The sequence below is a fragment of the Prionailurus viverrinus genome, chromosome B1 (assembly GCF_022837055.1).
Source record: "Prionailurus viverrinus isolate Anna chromosome B1, UM_Priviv_1.0, whole genome shotgun sequence".
NCBI classification, from domain to species: Eukaryota; Metazoa; Chordata; class Mammalia; order Carnivora; family Felidae; genus Prionailurus; species Prionailurus viverrinus.
Genome location: NC_062564.1, coordinates 115809343 through 115827415, shown reverse-complemented (window position 1 = coordinate 115827415; position 18073 = coordinate 115809343). Strand labels below are relative to the sequence as shown.

Sequence of the window (18073 nt, the reverse complement as noted above, 5' to 3'; positions counted from 1 at the left end):
ACATCTTTAAATATGATGATAAAGGATTACTTTACACACACTGCCTCATAATTCCTGACTATGACCTTCACAGGTAAGGAAACAGGCTTCATGAAGCTGCAGGTCACAACCAACAAGGAATTGGTCAAATTTTATTTCCAAGCCTGAATTCTTAAATCACAAAGCTGTACTCTCTCTTAAGCTTGTTCCTTGGCTTAAGCCAAAACATCTAAATATCTAAGCTTTTAACTTTTTTCTTACTCAAATTTCTGTAACGGCTGTATGAGTAGCTCATTGGAATTAGCCCACAACATGTCGAAAATCAAATTTCTATTTCTGCACCTATGTAGAACACTTATATATGCATGCCCCTAGATCACACAAGATAACACTAACCACACTGAAGATGAAAGTCTTGTAGGGCAAACTCTGGGCAGCCAGGCAGTGAATCCAGACATGTTGACATTAACTCCTCTTGCTTGAAGCGGCTGTTTTCTTGGGGAACTGATTGCGCAGCAAGGCCTCAGTATGCTTACTTTTAACAGATGCCTATGTTCTTTTGGGCAATTGGAGTGGTTGTGCTGCTGGGGAAAACAAACACTTTTCAAAGAGTTTAAGCCAGAGCTGTTGTGAGGAATGCAGTGAGGGAGCTCATATTCTAATTCACTTCAATGCAGAGAAGACAGATCATTACAGATGCTCAGTGCTGGTGCAGGTCTGGGAGATAGAGGTCCGTGATGAAATTTTCCATGTTTCATGTTTCCTCAAATCTAGGCCCTCAATTCTTGTGCCATTTTCCTTGGGAATTTGGGGAAGCAGGAAGTCAGGATAAGAAGGAGGCTTCAATCTTAACACACCCCTGCTTAGTCACTCCTCAAGTACATATCTTTAGGGAAGGCAGCTTTTTACCTCAGTCCAGAAAACACTCGCTCGGAGTTAAGTGGGCAGGATGTTCCTTGTGCCATTTTTATATAATTATATTCAAGACAATAATGTGTGGATCAGGGAATGGAATCCAGCAGAAATATAACCCAAGAGGTTTGCAGGCCCTCCAAGAAATATACCACACACAGAAAAGAGGCCCAGTGGCCAAATACTTCCTTACTTTGTGAGCCAACCAACCCCTGGATACATATGTGCTAATAAAAATAGACCATGTGTAAGAACCATGACTTCCGAATTTTTCTTGATAAAGTATCTGAATGCTGACTTCCAAGAGACAGACATAATTGCTCCCCTCTTAAATGAAAATAAAACTCAAATATGTGGTCTGGATTACCAGAGTAGAACAGAGAATTGACAGATTTAAAACATCATTTTAGCCAAATGATTGCACTTTCTTTTCCTCCTTTCTTTAAAAAGGAGTATTTTTCCATTCTCTTTTCCAGCTGATGGATAGATAAAAAAAATGGCACTGAGATTTCCAAGACCACTTGGCAGGAGAGGTTGAATGTAAAAAGGTTGAATGTTTTAAAGATTGGTTTGGGCTCATTTTTATGGACTGGGAAGAGGAAAAATTAAATTTGTGTGTATCAGATTTTTTGATTAAAGATACACATACCAACATGTGAACTAGTGGAAATCATTGGGTGCTTCTATTTTCTTCCCCATTTCTCTGCAACACACAAGTGGGTGGCCAATCCCAAGGGCCCAGGGGCATAGAATACGTTTTCATCATGTCTCTCTTTGGCAGGCTGGAGGCCAGGGGGTACAGTGGGGACCAGATTCAGGAAAGGACAATTACAGATAGAATAGAAATCTACTTTTTAGAACACATTTCATCCTAATGCTATTAATCGTAACTTCTTTTCTTCATGATCTCATCTTGATTTTATGAGTATAAAGGACAAGTTTCCTAAGTGCCAAGTTTTTAAAGATGTTTTTCTTCTGTATTTTTAACTCTTAAATACACAGCTGACAGTAAAAATCATCTTGAAATTTAGCAGTATCAAGATTTTTATGTGAAATACACATTTTCCTCACATGCTTATGTTATGATCAGGGAGCTTGATGGCAAACAAGAGAAACTCCAGATAATTTTGGTAGCAAAGAAATTTATAGGAAGACTATTGGGTATCTTCGAGAATTGATGGAAAATCCAAGAGAATGAGGCTCAGAAAATGGTATGGAATGAAATGAAGCTGATGTGGAGGACTGACCCAAGGTCACACCAGTGGAATGTTGTAGACGGGATACTACTTCCGCACAGGAGACCCCATCCCCACGGGCTCCATTTCCACTTGACATCACAGTCCCCAGAATCTCAACTCTACCGCTGCCACCATGAATCCATGATTCGTTTTGTCTCTATATCTTTGCATCACTTCCTACACATTTTCAACACTTTAGGTAGGAGTTTCTAAATTAGCTGAGGTGCTATGTTATACCTTAGCTGTTTGCAGTTGGAGAGGGAAAATCTATGGTGCCCTTCAACCTATGTAGACTTATATAAAGGAGTTCTCCCTTAAAAAAGAGATCTAGAATATGGGGCACCAAAATAATACCAACTGTCACTTCTAATTGTTCCCGTAAACATATCCATCCATATAACTCTCTACATCACCTAATGAATATTTTTATTCAGTATTCACGAGTGAATAAATCTATCCACTAGAAAATATCTACTCGTAGCCTCCATTTTTTTCTATTTACCAACTTTCTCACTGATTCCTTCCATAATCCAATTTTACTGTTTTTGCATTTTTCCTTCTATCTCTTTGCCTAGTGATATTTTATCCTCATTTACCTTAATGACAATACACTATCTCCATGTATACTCTGCCATCTCATTTTAATGCTAAATTTTTAAAGAGTAGATCATGATTATTTCACAGAAAGTATGCTTGCAAATCAAAAATGCTGGCATCTCAACCAAAATTGTATATCCAGCTCCTAAATAAACATCTCCACTTGAATAGTCTACTTGAGGATATCCTACAAAAGCAAACTGGATACGATGCCCCCTCCCCAAATGGACCATCATCTCCCTAGCTCTATGGCTAGTACCACCACCTTAGGGTGTTTAAGAATATTAGAGACATTTGGGGAATCTGGTTGAATTTTTGGACAGGATGCATTATCATTTTTCCATTTAAAAATTCACTATGAAAAACAGGAGCTAATTATTAGATTCAAGGAACGGAAAGATGCCTGTATTTTCCCTCCTCCGTCAGAAACTTTTCACAAGAAGGAAAGGTTAAGTGTAAACAAAACAAAACACATCATATAAATAAGAAGCCAAAAAGTTTAATGTTATTGAATAGATCGAAAGTTCATTCAGGGCTTACACAGATCATAAGAATAGATTATAACAGCTAAGAGATCAATAGCTTCCTGGAAGGAAGGAAGGAAGCAGTTTATATTTTTCAATGTAGAAAAAGAAAACCTAATTGCTACAGATGTCTTGTAAAATTCCCCAAACGAAGTCTAGCCAAGTTTATTGTTTAGTGGACGTTTTCTTTTTCCAAGGGATGAAAAATGAGATTCAATGTGTATACTATTGGTTACAACTAATATAACAGCTTGAAAAAATCATAAGACAGAAGCATAAATATAATATAAAAAGACAAGATTTTAAAATTGCACTGTAAGAATATTAACTATAATAAGTGGAAAAGATACATTAAAACCAGCAGTGTATTACACTAGTTCAAAACAAAACTCGTAAGGCAGACCAAAACTGACGCTAGTTAAGGAAAGTGGTCTGTGTTGAGGAAGCGTGTCCAGACAGACACCACCACAAAGAAATGCCAACAGGAACTACGTGGTCCCCTCGTTACTCAGTTAAGTGTCAAAGGTGGAGTGACAGGGTCAACAGCTTAAGCTTTCTCCAAGGATTTGTAGTATTCCATCAGCACAGTCCAGGCTTTGGGAGCCATAAAGCCTTCCGGAGGTTTCTGGCCTTCTCGGGCAAGTTTGCGCATTCGTGTTCCTGAGATAAATTCAAAGTCTTCATGGCTGAAACAGAAAAAAAAAAAAAAAAGAAAGAAAGAAAGAAAATTACATCCCATTTCTAGAATCTTAGGGATAGTGAAACTTAAAAATTTTTTTTTCATGTTTATTTAATTTTTTTGAGAGTGAGGGAGACAGTGCAAGCAGGGGAAGGGCAGAGAGAGAGAGAGAGAGAGAGAGAGAGAGAATATCCAAAGCAGGCTCCAGTCTCTGAGCTGTCAGCGCAGAGCCCAACACAGGGCTTGAATCCACAAACCTCAAGAATGCCCTGAGCCAAAAAGTCAGACTCTCAACTGATGAACCACCCAGGTGCCCCAGTGACAGTGCAATTTTAAAAAGCATTTCTTCTTCTGTTCATGGTAGATAAGCTTAATGGAAACAAAAAGATCTGGATAAAACATAGTACTGTACTTGTAAATGAATGCTCAATCTGATTTCAAATCTGTCACTGAACAAAAACCACCATACTATCAAAATACCCATTTTTAGAACTAGGAAACAAATTTTAATTGAAATATCTACTGAGATCACTGAAGATTCACATGTAATTGTAAGATATAATACAGCAAGCTCTCATCTATCCTTTATCCAGTTTTCCCCAATGGTAGTATCTTGCCAAACTATAGCATAATATCACAATCAGGTTATCAGTATGAATACAATTTACCAATCTTATTCAGATTTCCCCAGTTTTACTTGTACTCAATTCTCTGTGTATTTAGTTCTGTACAATTAAAAAAATTTTTTTTAATGTTTTTATTTATTTTTGAGAGAGAGACAGAGCATGAGCAGGGGAGGGGCAGAGAGAGGGGGAGACACAGAATCCGAAGCAAGCTCCAGGCTCCAAGCTGTCAGCACAGAGCCTGACACAGAGCTTGAACTCACGGACTGTGAGATCATGACTTGAGCCAAAGTCGGATGCTCGACCAACTGAGCCACCCAGGCACCCCTAGTTCTGTACAATTTTATCACATATGTAGGTTCACGTATCCACCACAGTCAAGATGCATTAACAGTTCCAAAACCTTGAAGATCCCTTGGGGTGTCCTTTTATAGCCATACCCATCTCCCTCCCTCACTTCCTCTTCCTCAGCCCATGGGAACTACTAATTTAGAACTAGAAATTAAAAACAAACAAACAGGGGCACCCGGGTGGTTCAGTCGGTTGAACGTCCGACTTTGGCCCAGGTCATGATCTCACAGTTCGTGAGTTTGAGCCCCGCGTCGGGCTCCAGATTCTGTGTCTTCCTCTCTCTCTGCCCCATCCCCACTCGTGCTCTGTCTCTCTCTGTCTTAAAAATAAATAAAACATTAAAAAAAATGAAAAACAAACAAACAAAAAACCCATTAAATCCAATTTAGTTATGCAGGCAGAAAGCTCTTTAGGAAGTCTGACTCTGAAAGGTTAAATGTATACTGGAACATTAAAAGAAAACTAATTTTTTAATAGCAAAAACAGGTAAGTAGCAATAAATGATACTCTTCCACTGATACCACCAAAGTATTGTTAGTTTTTCTCATCTTCTTATATTCAAAAACACACAAAGGCCCTTAAACCATTAAGCACTGAGCATGTATGGCTATGGCACAGATGGTCCACTAGTAATTTTATCCTCTTCCCCCAAACAAAAAGAACCAACCTAGATAGCAGACCAGGACCCAGCAAGAGCTCTGGATGACTCGGGTCACCAGATCACAGGCTATGTTTGCTCCTAGCTAACAGCCGTATGTTCCCTCCCACTTCATTATTTGTGGAACATAAATCATAAACTGCCACGTGCTTCTAGAGGGATGCCAAGTATATTTTCTAACCAATAATTACACTTCTAGGAACCTATGTTAAGGGAAAAATCAGATGCACACAACATCTACGCACAACATCTTTATGTTATGCATAAAGATAGCTAAGTGGAAGTTGTTTTAGGATAGTAAAATACTGTAAATGACCTGAAGGTTAAAGTTTCTAAATAAATTATGGTTTAGCCCTGAGTAAAAGAATCAGGACACAAAACTTTCTATGCAATACAACTACAATTCTGTTAAAAATACAGAGGGTGTGGAGAGAAGGCTATTAACAAATATACCCAAGGGGCGCCTGGGTGGCTCGGTAAGCTGTCCAACTGTTGATTTAAGCTCAGGTCATGATCTCAGCTGTGAGCTTGAGTCCTGTGTTTGGCTCTGCTCTGAGTGTGGAGGCTGCTTCCGATTCTCTTTCTCCCTCTTCCTCTGCCCCTTCCCCACTCAAGCTCTTGCTCTCTCTCTCAAAGTGGGGAAGGAGGGAAGGAACGAAGGAACAAAGGAAGGAGAAATATATGCAAACTGTTTTGTTTTGGAGAGAGAGACAGAGAAAGAGAGCTCCAGCAGAGGAATGGAGCAGAGGGGAAGGGGGGAAGACAGAAGGAGGGAGAGCGAGAGAGGGAGGGAAGGAGGGAGAGAATATCTTAAGTAGGTTCCATGCTCAGTGCAGAGCCCAACGCAGAACTTAATCCCACGACCCTGGGATCACGACCTGAACTGAAATCAAGAGTCGAAAGTTCAACCAACTGAACCACCCAGGCGGCCCTACCTAAATATTACAGTGGTTATCTCCATACAGTATTACCACAGTGCTATTAATTTTGCTCATGTTTTCTGTAGTTTTCTAAAAATGGTTTTTATCAATTATCAAAATCAAAAAATATCAAATAATTTTTATAACGAGTTAAAAGTTTATTTAAAATAATCTCCAGCCATTTGATTTTAAGTAATTTTTAAAAATTTAACCTTAAATTAACCTGAAACCTCAATACTGCCCCTGATGAAAGCAGATAAATAAGGTCCTGCTATACCATTATGCTTCCTATATTGGTCTCAAAGTAGTTATAATGGCTATTAACTCACACTTATGTACCAGGCATTAACAGTAAAGAGTGTATCTGGATGCTGCTAGCTACACAGAACACATTCAAAACTATTTCTAATTAGGAACTCAATAAATATTTGGTGAAATATAAAAGAATGCAAAAGTGTATGCATAGAAAAATTTTACTGGTTCAATATAGAACGGTGCATATCTGGTCTTAAATGAGTCCCTACTCTTCATCTTCTGGCAAAAAAAAGGGAAATGTAGGATTTCTGATTGCTGTGGTTAATTTAAGCTACTTGTATATTCCCTTTTATCTAGTTGTTCTCCCTAGAAATTTCTCCATAACTTTCACAACAATCTCTTCCATAATCATCTGCACATCTACCTTCTCTCTGACCTTGCTCACCTCCACTTCAGACAGGGGAACCCACATACACCTTCCTAACCTGGCTCACTGTCTACCTATGAGCCCTCAGATTGTGGACTCTAGACCAAGAAAGAAATACTGTGATTTCCTCATGATCCAAACTGTGCATTGGTTTCTGGTCTCTCCTTCTGCTTTTCTGATTCTGTCTGCGTGCTCAATGACCCCACTGCTCACTGGGCTTCTAAACCTTGGAACTGGTTTTATCACCACCAGGCTCTGTGCACCTCTTTCATCTGGCCTGGCTCTATGCCTGATCACAATTGTTAGTTCCTAAGATCAACATGACTCTTGGTCCTGAATCTAGGATTTGCTGCTGGCCCCAGTTCTGGCCTTTCCAACTCCAGAGTGAGATACTCAGACTTTAGTAATTGCCCCAACCCCCTTTGAAACATATCTAAGAATTTTACTGTGGAATATTATACATATAGGACATCAATACAAAATAGTATGACTCGGGCATCTGGGTGGCTCAGTCGGTTGAGCGTCTGACTTCGGCTCAGGTCATGATCTCGCGGTCTGTGAGTTTGAGCCCCGCATCGTGCTCTGTGCTGACAGCCCAGAGCCTGGAGCCTGCTTCAGATTCTGTATCTCCTTCTCTCCCTACCTCTTGCCCAATCACATTCTATCTCTCTCTCTCACTCTCAAAAATAAACATTAAAAAAAAAAAAAAAACAACCATTCAAAATAGTGTAACTCATTTCATCAGTCACAGGAAAAGCATCTCTAACTATTGGGCAGAAAGGCACTACTTTAATTCAGGCATGCAACATCTTCCCCTAGTCACCCTGTGTGCTCTACCTATTCCCTCAACTACAAGAAAGACAGGAAAATATACCTATGCATTCAACTCAATATATAAAGAGCTCTCATCTGCTTAGGTAAAACATATTTTAAATGTCTATATAAATTTTCAGAGATGATCAATAAAAATGAAAGGCTAACAGACATTGCTTAAAAGATGGATTCAAACTAGTTTAAATTTAGGGGTCTCTCTCACTTCTATCATCTGTTCAATGTGTCAGACAAGTCAGATCTACTATAATAAACTGGCCCATGCAGATGGCTGGTTACCACAGGGAAATAAGCCAACCCCTTTCTCTCATACACATGACAACCTGAGGGGAGAAAAGAAATTGACTGCATGTGAGATGGGCCTAGACAAGAAGCAAGACTGGGAGACAAGATTCCAAAAAATTCAGTAAGATTGGGGTTAGAAACATAATTTGTAAATTTATCAACACTAAAATGAAGACTGTGTCAGAGAAAACAGGTAAGTAAGCTCTCCAAAAAAAGATGACTCAGCAAAAGGAAAAGCATTTGTCAAGGAGTAGGAAGAAAACCAAGATGATATGGAGGTCACAGGAGAAGAGAAATCCTAATGTGTTAAGGCCACAGAGAGGCTGAGAAAAGGACCATGAGGGGAAAAAAATAACTACTGGATTTACAAATTGGAATTTAAATCTTCTTAACTGAAGAGTTTTAGTAGATGGCGAAGGAAAGAGATGTGGTGGTAAGCTGGCAGAGATACAGAGTGGAAAAAGAGATGAGATTTTTTTTTTTTTTTAAAGGAAATGGGAGGTTTCAGCAAGTGTATAGGTGGAAGAAAATAAACGGCAAGACTGAGAAAAGGAAGGAAGATGAAAGCCAGGAGAAAAATGAAACATGAAGAAGAAAAGTCTGACATGAAGAACACAGGAAGTGGGGCTTTGACACGGAGGAGCAGCAGGAGTGAAGGAAGGTAGAAACAGGGATGGTTTGGGGTGAGAAAAAGACGAGGCAGTCAATGCAGCACACTCCCAACCTTCTCAATAAAGATGTTGAGACTGCCCTCAAGGAGAACAAGAAGCTGTGTGAGAATGGATTAATAATAGAATCCATCAACACTACGGACTTTCTCTCCAGGCCAGCCTGAGGTCAGAGAGGAAGCCAAGAGGGTGGAGGGGTCCAGAGAGCTTTCCAATTGTATCTAAACATCCTCACTCCAATCTGATGTAAAATCAGTTAGTTTAGCTAGAATCTACCCAACAAAACACTGGTTGAATGTTGCAGGTCTTCAGAAGGTTCACTGATCAGCTCCCTATATAAGCTTCACTAAGGAAAATTATGACCCTGGAGATTTATGGCCACGTAAATCTTAAACTTTGATTTCAACAAAGGAAATCTTGTGCCCCATGCATAAAGTGCTTGCTTGTGATGGCAATGAGAACGAAGTGAGAGCACAGCTTTCTGGATGACTGTCTTGACTATTTGATTAAAGGAAAAACGCCAGACCAATTACAGCCCTTTCTTTCCCCTAGAATGCCAAACTGTCTGGAATCCAGAAGTCTGCTTGCATTCTTTCTGAAATTGCGTTTTAAAACCAAGGTCCCTGGGTACCTCTTTTCCTGACTCTATTTCACACTCCATCTGCCCCGCATGCCACAAGCATTTCTTCATCACATGAAATGGGAGTTTCTGTTCCCACATGGTGGCGGTTCCACTCCACCCTGGCTACAGAAAACACATTTATTTTCCTCTGCCTCATACTTGTACTGTCACATAAGGATTTTACTTTTTATAAGAAGTCAGGTGCAAGGACTTCGTACAAGAGTCACATTATCTAGAATCAAATCATATTTTTCACATTTCATCTTTAATTAGACATGACCTTACAGAAATAACTGAGTCAAGTAAAAACTCAGGCATTTGGGGAATAATCTAAATTTAGCTCTCAACTTTACCTGGGAGTAATCAGGAATCTGCCACAACAGAAAGGCTACCAAATAAATGACCCTGAGGGCTTTCACTACAAAGCAATTCTAATAAGCCATCTAATTACACTAGTTAACCAATCTCCCATGGTGCCTGGAAAAACAACAACAACAACAACAACACACAAACACACAACTATGTTTGATTTTTTTTCCTTCTCAAAACCACTTGGTCATAGCTTCTTACAGTCCACATCTCTTAAAGAAAGAAAAGGGATGGAATGGCAGGGAGAAGGAAAAACACGCCATCTAGCAAGCTATGCGGGGACCCTGTGGACCAGCATCCTGTCCCACGTGGGATATACTAACTACATGTGGCCAGCATCTTGACTAACTCCGAAGTACAATGACTCTTGGCCACTTGTTGAAGATTTTAAATCTTTACAACCATCTGCTGTCTCTTAGTCCACATATGTGGTCATCAGAGCCACCAGCAGCATGAGTTGTTCAAATGGACAAGAGCTGGGGTCAACAGATGGCCCATCAAGTGTACCTTTTGAGGGTTCGTTATTCAATTAGTATGGGCTTTGTAAAAAAAGGTAACTAGATGATAAGCAAGCAGAGGAGCAAAGGGGAATTTCTTCTCTGATGGAACTAAAAATCATAGTGGTAATTTCTAAGTGAATCAAATGAACTATTTGGGGTCTAACTTTTCATCCAACTTGAAAGAAGCTCATATATGACACTGTGTAGATCAAAACACTAAGAATTCTTAGGCGTGAGGTCAAAAAGTCACCTCTCCAAAACCAGATAAACAGTTATTTATGGATTTCTTTCTCAGAACCAAAAAAACCACTGGCTGGCAATGTACGTGACAAATTTAACAATGTTTAGTTTCAAACCAAAGACCAACTGAAATACACAAAAAATTCAACTATCTAGAACCTACCTAACCAAAATCCTTAATTCATCATACTTCCCTCCCAACACCCCAATCTTTTAAGTAAAAGCTAGAGAACAGTTCCTATCAAACACTCAGACAGGTAACAAATTTCTAGGGGTGCCTGGGTGGCTCAGTTGGTTAAGCATCTTGACATGGGCTCAGGTCATGATCTCACAGCTATGAGTTCAAGCCCTGTGTCAGATTCTCCCTCTCAGCACAGAGCTCACTTCAGATCCTCTGTCTCCCTCCCTCTCTGTCCTTCCCCCACTCTCGCACACGCTTTCTCTCAAAAATAAACATTAAAAAAAAAACCCAACAAATTTCAAGGACCGTCCTGAAGTGCACTGCAGTCAAGTCAATTTTCTTTACCAAAAAGGGTCATGAAGACCAAAATCTACCACAGTGTAGACAAACAGAGGTTTTGAACTGAGTGCCAATGGACAGGTTTCAAAAGGATCCATAAATACCTTAATGGCCAAAATGGGGCTTCTGTGCTGGGAAAGAGCATATCAACTTTCACCTGGTTCTGAAAGAAGCCTCTGATTACTCAAGAGTGGATGGTGGATCTCAATTTTTTGAAAGCTGAACTCAGAAGCTCTCAGGTGCCCATCATCCAAATAAAATTGTCTGGTATGAGGTACATGGCTGAAATCCCATTGTATGAAAACTTCCTCTCAGCAGACTGTAGTGACCTCTTCTGAGCACACGCTGATGTCCCTGAGTGCTGCTCTCTGTATACAGCCTGTTTAGTTGCAGTAGGTTATAGAGACCGAAATAATACATTTTCAAAGGGTTTTCAAAATTAGTAACTCAAGCAGCTTAAGCATCCATGAGTTAACCAGAAAATTAGGTAAACCCAGGACACTGCTAGATGGCAAGGACACTGCTTTGACTACATTAAATAATTTCCTTTATATCTGTCACCAGGATTTCTTCATCTTGTTATTTGCTTTCTACTTTTAAGAAACATGTGAATATCCTCATTTACTTAGAAACCAGGATATCTATTACTCTCAAAACATCTAGATCAGCTCCAAGTACAAAAGTAAAAAGTCGTCTCTGGAGTAAAAAACAAAAACAAAAACAAACCCATATTTTTGACTTGTGACTAATGACAAAATAATTAAAGTGAAAATAAGTACCCAAACATGCCAATATTGTTACAAACCTCTGATTCTCAAGAGAGGTGATTTTGCAACCTCACTTCCTCCTCCCCAGGGCACACATTCTAGAATGCCCCGGATGGCACCCCTTCCCAACCAATTATCTGGTCCCAATGTCAATAATGCCAAGGTTGAGAAAGCCTGTCTGCTAATGGCATGTTGTTAAGAAAGAAATTGATTTGATATTGTTATACTAAGTAAATCCCAGTCATACCCCAAAAGGGCAGAAAGCATAAGAAAAATGAGGAGACCCCAAAAGTCACGGGAAAAAAGCAAAGCAGAGAGAAAACAAAAAATCAAGACATCAGACATGATGATTTGTGGCTCTTTCCTCCTGGAACTCTTTGTTTGCAGTAAGACCAGTGACAACACGGCACAGCTCCACAGTCTGAGGGGAGATCACGACCAGGTCTCAGTAGAGCAGCATTTGAAAGTACAGATATGGAAAAACTCTGTTCCATGTGTGCGAGACAACAGGGTAAAAGGGGTGGGACCAGATATGACAAGCAGATGCTACCTGCCCTCGGTGATACCTAAGGACACAAGTTGTGTGAGGAAGCCTCTCAGCCAGTCTTGTTCCGCAGCACGGAGGGAACCTTCCCAAGCTTCCTCACTCGGCCCTGTGCTGCACACACACCATCGGGACTTGTGGCACGGTACGGTACCAGAACGAATAATAGAATGTATACAGAGAGCTTACAATAAATACATGCTTACGTGAGCTCAACATGGAAAGATGCTCATGAAAAGTAAATACTTAAAAGCAGGGTAAAAAAAACCTATTATAAACTCAACTATGTTAAATCAACGTACAGAAAAAGAATAAAACTCAAAGCACACACATAAAATAGGTGACTGCCTGAGTGTTATTTTTCTTTTAAATGTTTCCATAATGATTTTATTGGTTGACCACTGGAAGAATGCATCCTATTCATCTGTTACCCCAAATTGCATCAAAATCGGGGTACCCCACTCACCCAGAAAGGAACTTTCTAGGAACAAAGGTTTATGACTAAGGCCTATTTTCCTTCTACCAGGCTGGAGTGTTAAGATCACCTTGGATTGCTCTCTGGGGAGACCCAGACTATTCTCCCCTAAGCTCTGTGGGAACTCTTTCCCAAGAACTGTCTCATTTGCTCTTTCTACTTTTCCCTATCACATATGTCCGTTTATCTCATAAGAGTAGTCAAAACTGGTCAGGGCTCTGAGGTGGAGGGAAGGAGCAGATCTTTGGCCTTCTTTGGTTCAACGCTTCTTTGGCGTCCTTGGCATTAAAAAAATAAGTCTTCCATATAGTCTATTCCAGCACAATAGAGTTGTGATTGGGACCTTTATATTGGTTACCCTCCCCCCCACCAATGTCTTCTCTCTTTCAGACGTTGTAACTGATTAAAAAAGGCAGGACAGGAGTACTACTGGGTTTTATAATGAAAATACCACAACATCTCCTTAGGATGTCCTATTTATTATTCCTAATATTAACCTCCAGAGAAAAAAGTTACTTTTATTTTACTTCTAGAAAACTTAACTTTCTCACTTCTCTAGAATGTCTGCAAAAGAGGGGTCTATGAAAGAATGAAGACAAATAATGTTACTACCACTATAGGTCATTTGTATGGCAAAATAGTGAAATTACCTGGGTCTAACCTAAATTACTGGAGCCCTTTAAAAGCAAAGACTTTTCTCAAATAATAGAAGGGAAAATCAGGGAGATTTGGAGTGGAAGAAGGATTCACCATGAAGGAGATTCTGTTGCTGGGACGGAGGTGTCTAGAAGAAAGGATCTAAAATGGCTTCTAGGATCAGAGAGCAATCCTTAGCCAACAGCCAGCAAGAAAATGGGGACCTCAGCCCCACAACTGCAAGGAACTGAATTCTGCCAACAAGGGTCACCTTGGAAATGGATTCTTTCCAGAACTTTCAAATGAGAGCCCAGCCTGGGCAGAGAATCCAATGCAGTCCACCCAGACTTCTGACCCAAAAAACTGAGACAGTAAGGATTGTTTTAAGCCACTAAATTTGTAGTCATGTGTTAGCACTAGAAAACTAACACAATTAGCAACTTGGAAACAATGAAGTATAGCTTTAAAAGTCATTGCACAGAAACCACTAGAAAAGATGAGCTTTCCTGTGGAAAGCACATAAAAGAAGGGAAAGCTATATGAAAAAGTGTCTATAATTAGAATATTTTTTAAATGACACTAACAGTATGTGAATTAATATCAACTTCAACATTAAAGCTATGAAAACACTCTACTGATAATGTGGAAATAACCAGACTGGAACATTTTCGTCCACCTGTCCCTTCATATACCCATTTCCACAAGGCACTCTCATTCATGTGTGCTCTTTTTGTTAAATTGCCATTTCAATAGTCTGAACCATAACTTTGAATTTTTTTACCCAAATACTAAGAAGATCTGCATAAAGGAGAAAACATTACAAATAACTGAGAATTCTAAAAGTTTGTTTGTAATATCTGAAAGAATGGAGTTCAGTCTTATAGTCCTAAAACTAAATTTCCTTGAGTCACTATTATAGCAAATACGAGCCTACTTGAGCTTCCTAAGTATAAACAGATGATTTTTATCATAATTCCTATCAATATCTTACTTGAAATCTTCATAAAGTTTGTTTTTGTTCTCCCTAAGCCTTGTCTTACACTAGTATTTAATTAAATCAAAAGCTGCAAAATCATTAATTACATAAAAGCTGGCATTGAATAACATCCATTAATCAAACATAAGACAACCTCATATGTGCATAATTAATAACTCTGTTTTCTCACTACATCAAAGACTATCGCCTTTCCACAAAATTTTAATCACTTTCCAACATGTTCCCATCAACTTAATTATATGTGAACACAAATATAAAAAATCAGAAAACTAAGGCAGTTTTAAGGCTTCCCAAGTTACAATTTATTAAGATTCGGTAAACTCAAAAAAATTCCAAGAAAATGAGCCACTCATGCAACTAATATAGAATTCATCACTGGAAAATCTTATGAGAACTGATGTAATTATTTAGCTTTTGAATGATTAAAAGAGAGACTTAAAGCAATACTACACAGATTTAACAAAACGTGAAAGTTATCAAGGGCTTCCCCCAGCACTTCTGTCAACTACATACAGATGGGTTCTAGGTCCTGCGGGTGATTAAATCACCTGATCATGCATGCAAAGAAACCACAGTAATGAAACATCAGTAAAGGAGAAGTGAAAAAGAAAAGCCCAACTCTATTTAGTTTTGTTTCCTTAACTCACGGACATGGAAACTCACCTAAGTTTTAACCATGTGGCCACGGGCAGAATGATTCTATTTCTCTCTCCTCACTCTGTAAGTGACTGTTACTTTCAGAACAAGATTATGTTCATAACATCTTGTACACAAACTAAACAAACAACTGCATGCTGGATCAGAAGTAAAGGGTTTCCCAGCCCAGCATTCTGTCTCTGACACTGTATGTTTTACAAATATGTAGAAAGCAATGCTACCCTCCATGAGTCACACTGAAGGGTCTGCAGCTGGGGAGCTTACAAAAGAACTGCTGGGGTGTAGGCCTCTCCCTGAAATAAGTAAATTAGAATCTCTAATGGAGGCACTAGATAATTTTAACCACAAAAAGACAGGACTGTATTGGAAACTTTTTACTTTCCTTAACATTTAATTTATATTTTCAGTTTCAATCACCTTTTGTGGCAATATAGTTCAAGGTTTACTCAAATTGTTTTTATTTTTTTAATTCTTTTTTTAAATTTTTTTGCCAGCACAGAGCCTGATGTGGGGCTAGAACCCACAAACCATGAGATCATGACCTGAGCCGAAATCAAGAGTCAAATGCTCAACCGACTGAGCCACCCAGGTGCCCCTTTACTTAAAATTCTCTTGTTAGGGGCGCCTGGGTGGCGCAGTCGGTTAAGCGTCCGACTTCAGCCAGGTCACGATCTCACGGTCCATGAGTTCCAGCCCCGTGTCGGGCTCTGGGCTGATGGCTCAGAGCCTGGAGCCTGTTTCCGATTCTGTGTCTCCCTCTCTCTCTGCCCCTCCCCCGTTCATGCTCTGTCTCTCTCTGTCCCAAAAATAAATAAACGTTGAAAAAAAAAAAATTCTCTTGTTAAAGCTTCTGAGGCATCCCTTTGGAAGAGAAGGGCCCATTTGCGACTCTCAGCACACCCCTCTTATAGATGCCCTGTTTGTGAGACAGTGACATTGCTCTGTGTGCACATACATTATGTAAGTGTATGTACACATGCATACATATATAAATAGACATACAAACAACATACACAGGCCTATGTATTTTTAGGCCGGAACAAAACAAAACATGCCACGATTTAAAATTATTTCTATATGTTGGCAAATCCTGATCTTTTATAAAAGTAAAAATGGTCTGGATTATTGCAAATTCTTCTCTTGGTTTGGTTCAGAAGTATACTAGAATCTGGATCACATTTCAGATTTTCAGAAAATAATAGTCTAGAATAGCTCCTGTCTTGAATTCCACACCCAGGCCCCAAAGTGTACTTAGGAGTTCTTTTACGCTTGCCTGTATCAGTTATATAAGCCCTTTCTGTTCACTGACTCATAAAATTTTCCTGCATTTTAGCTCCAGTTCATCACTCAGAAAAGCCTATCATCTAAAATTATGCATTTTTTCTCCAGCAGTATTTATGCCTTAAGTGAAAAGCCAATAAATCTCTCAAACTCTACTGTAAATAGCAGTATTTCTTTACCCAATTTACCGTTTATCACAAAGAAATTAAATGACACCAAACTTCATGTCACTTATAGAGACAAGAGAATGTTTTGATCTTTAAAAGGTTTCTTTTTCTTTCTTGTCCCTCCCCATTATTACAAAATGGGCTACACCAAATGAGGACACAGGGTCAGGATCAGTGTTCTCTGTTCCTGAACACAGAATTAACTATAAAGTATCATGGAAAAAAGGATGAGCACTCTTAGATTAAAGGTTATTAGACCATGGACAATTTTCAATTAGTACCTATCAGTAAAGATAAATGTAAGAAAACATAAATAAAAAAATACTTCTCCATTCTACTTGCTGTACATGAATTGTAATTTGCACTAAAAAAGCATCAATCAACAAAACAAGTATCTGCTAAAAATGTAAAAATAACTAGATGCTACAGATCATGGGAAGAACTACAGATTTTGAACTAAGATGGAATCAACTCATCTACTGCCATCATTTTAGAGATGAAGAAACAAGGCTAGTCACACAGCAAAGAAAGAGCTAGAACCCATAACTTCCTATTCTAGAGCCCTAACGTGTCACTCTAAATTTAGAATGTACTAACAATTGGGGCCCCTGGGTGGCTCCGTCAGTTCAGTGTCCGACTTCGGCTCAGGTCATGACCTCATGGTTTGTGGGTTCGAGCCCCATGTCAGGGTCTATGCTGACAGTTCAGAGCCTGCAGCCTGCTTCGAATTCTGTGTCTCCCTCTCTCTCTGTCCCTCCCTCACTTGTGCTCTCTGTCTCTCAAAAATAAATAAATGTTTAAAAATAAATTTAGAATGTACTAACAATTGTTATATATAAATAAAAATTAATACAATTTTTCATTAAAGGGACACAGATACATGTTCAACACTACCAATAATTTGTACTAAAAGCTTGTTAGTGTTTTGCTCCTCCTAAGATCTTTGAAGAAAGAAGTTACACTCTTCGTGGTCAAGAGCAAAGGCTCTGGAGTCACACTGCTTGGATTCAACTGCTGGGCTGCCACTTACTGCTCTGGGCCTTATAAAAGTTATTCGAACTTTGTATGCCTCAGCTTACTACTAATTTATAAAATCAGGATAACAGCACCATGGGATTGTTGTAGGGATTAATTTAATGCCTATAAAGCAATTAGGACAGTGTCTATCACATAAGTGATTGCACAGTTATTAAATTCTCTCAATACTAAGATTTCTGGGGCTTACCAGAGTAATCATCTCTACTACATGCTCCATAACATACAGTAGATATGGCAGAAATAGTCATGTCAATACTGCCCTTATGCACTCTACAACAAAAAAACTGAACCACTACATGCCATTTATATATGA

At 39.1% G+C, this 18073-nt stretch overlaps 1 protein-coding gene across 1 annotated transcript in view; it reads right to left on the bottom strand.

Annotated features, from left to right (window-relative positions):
• Nucleotides 1-3205: 3205 nt before the first annotated feature.
• PAPSS1 (3'-phosphoadenosine 5'-phosphosulfate synthase 1) overlaps nucleotides 3206-18073 on the bottom strand; it is a 105379-nt gene continuing 90511 nt past the window's right edge. The window contains exon 12 of the mRNA XM_047856517.1: nucleotides 3206-3936. Coding sequence (XP_047712473.1) covers nucleotides 3798-3936 — 139 coding nt within the window. The 3' untranslated portion in view covers nucleotides 3206-3797. The remainder of the gene's footprint in view (nucleotides 3937-18073) is intronic.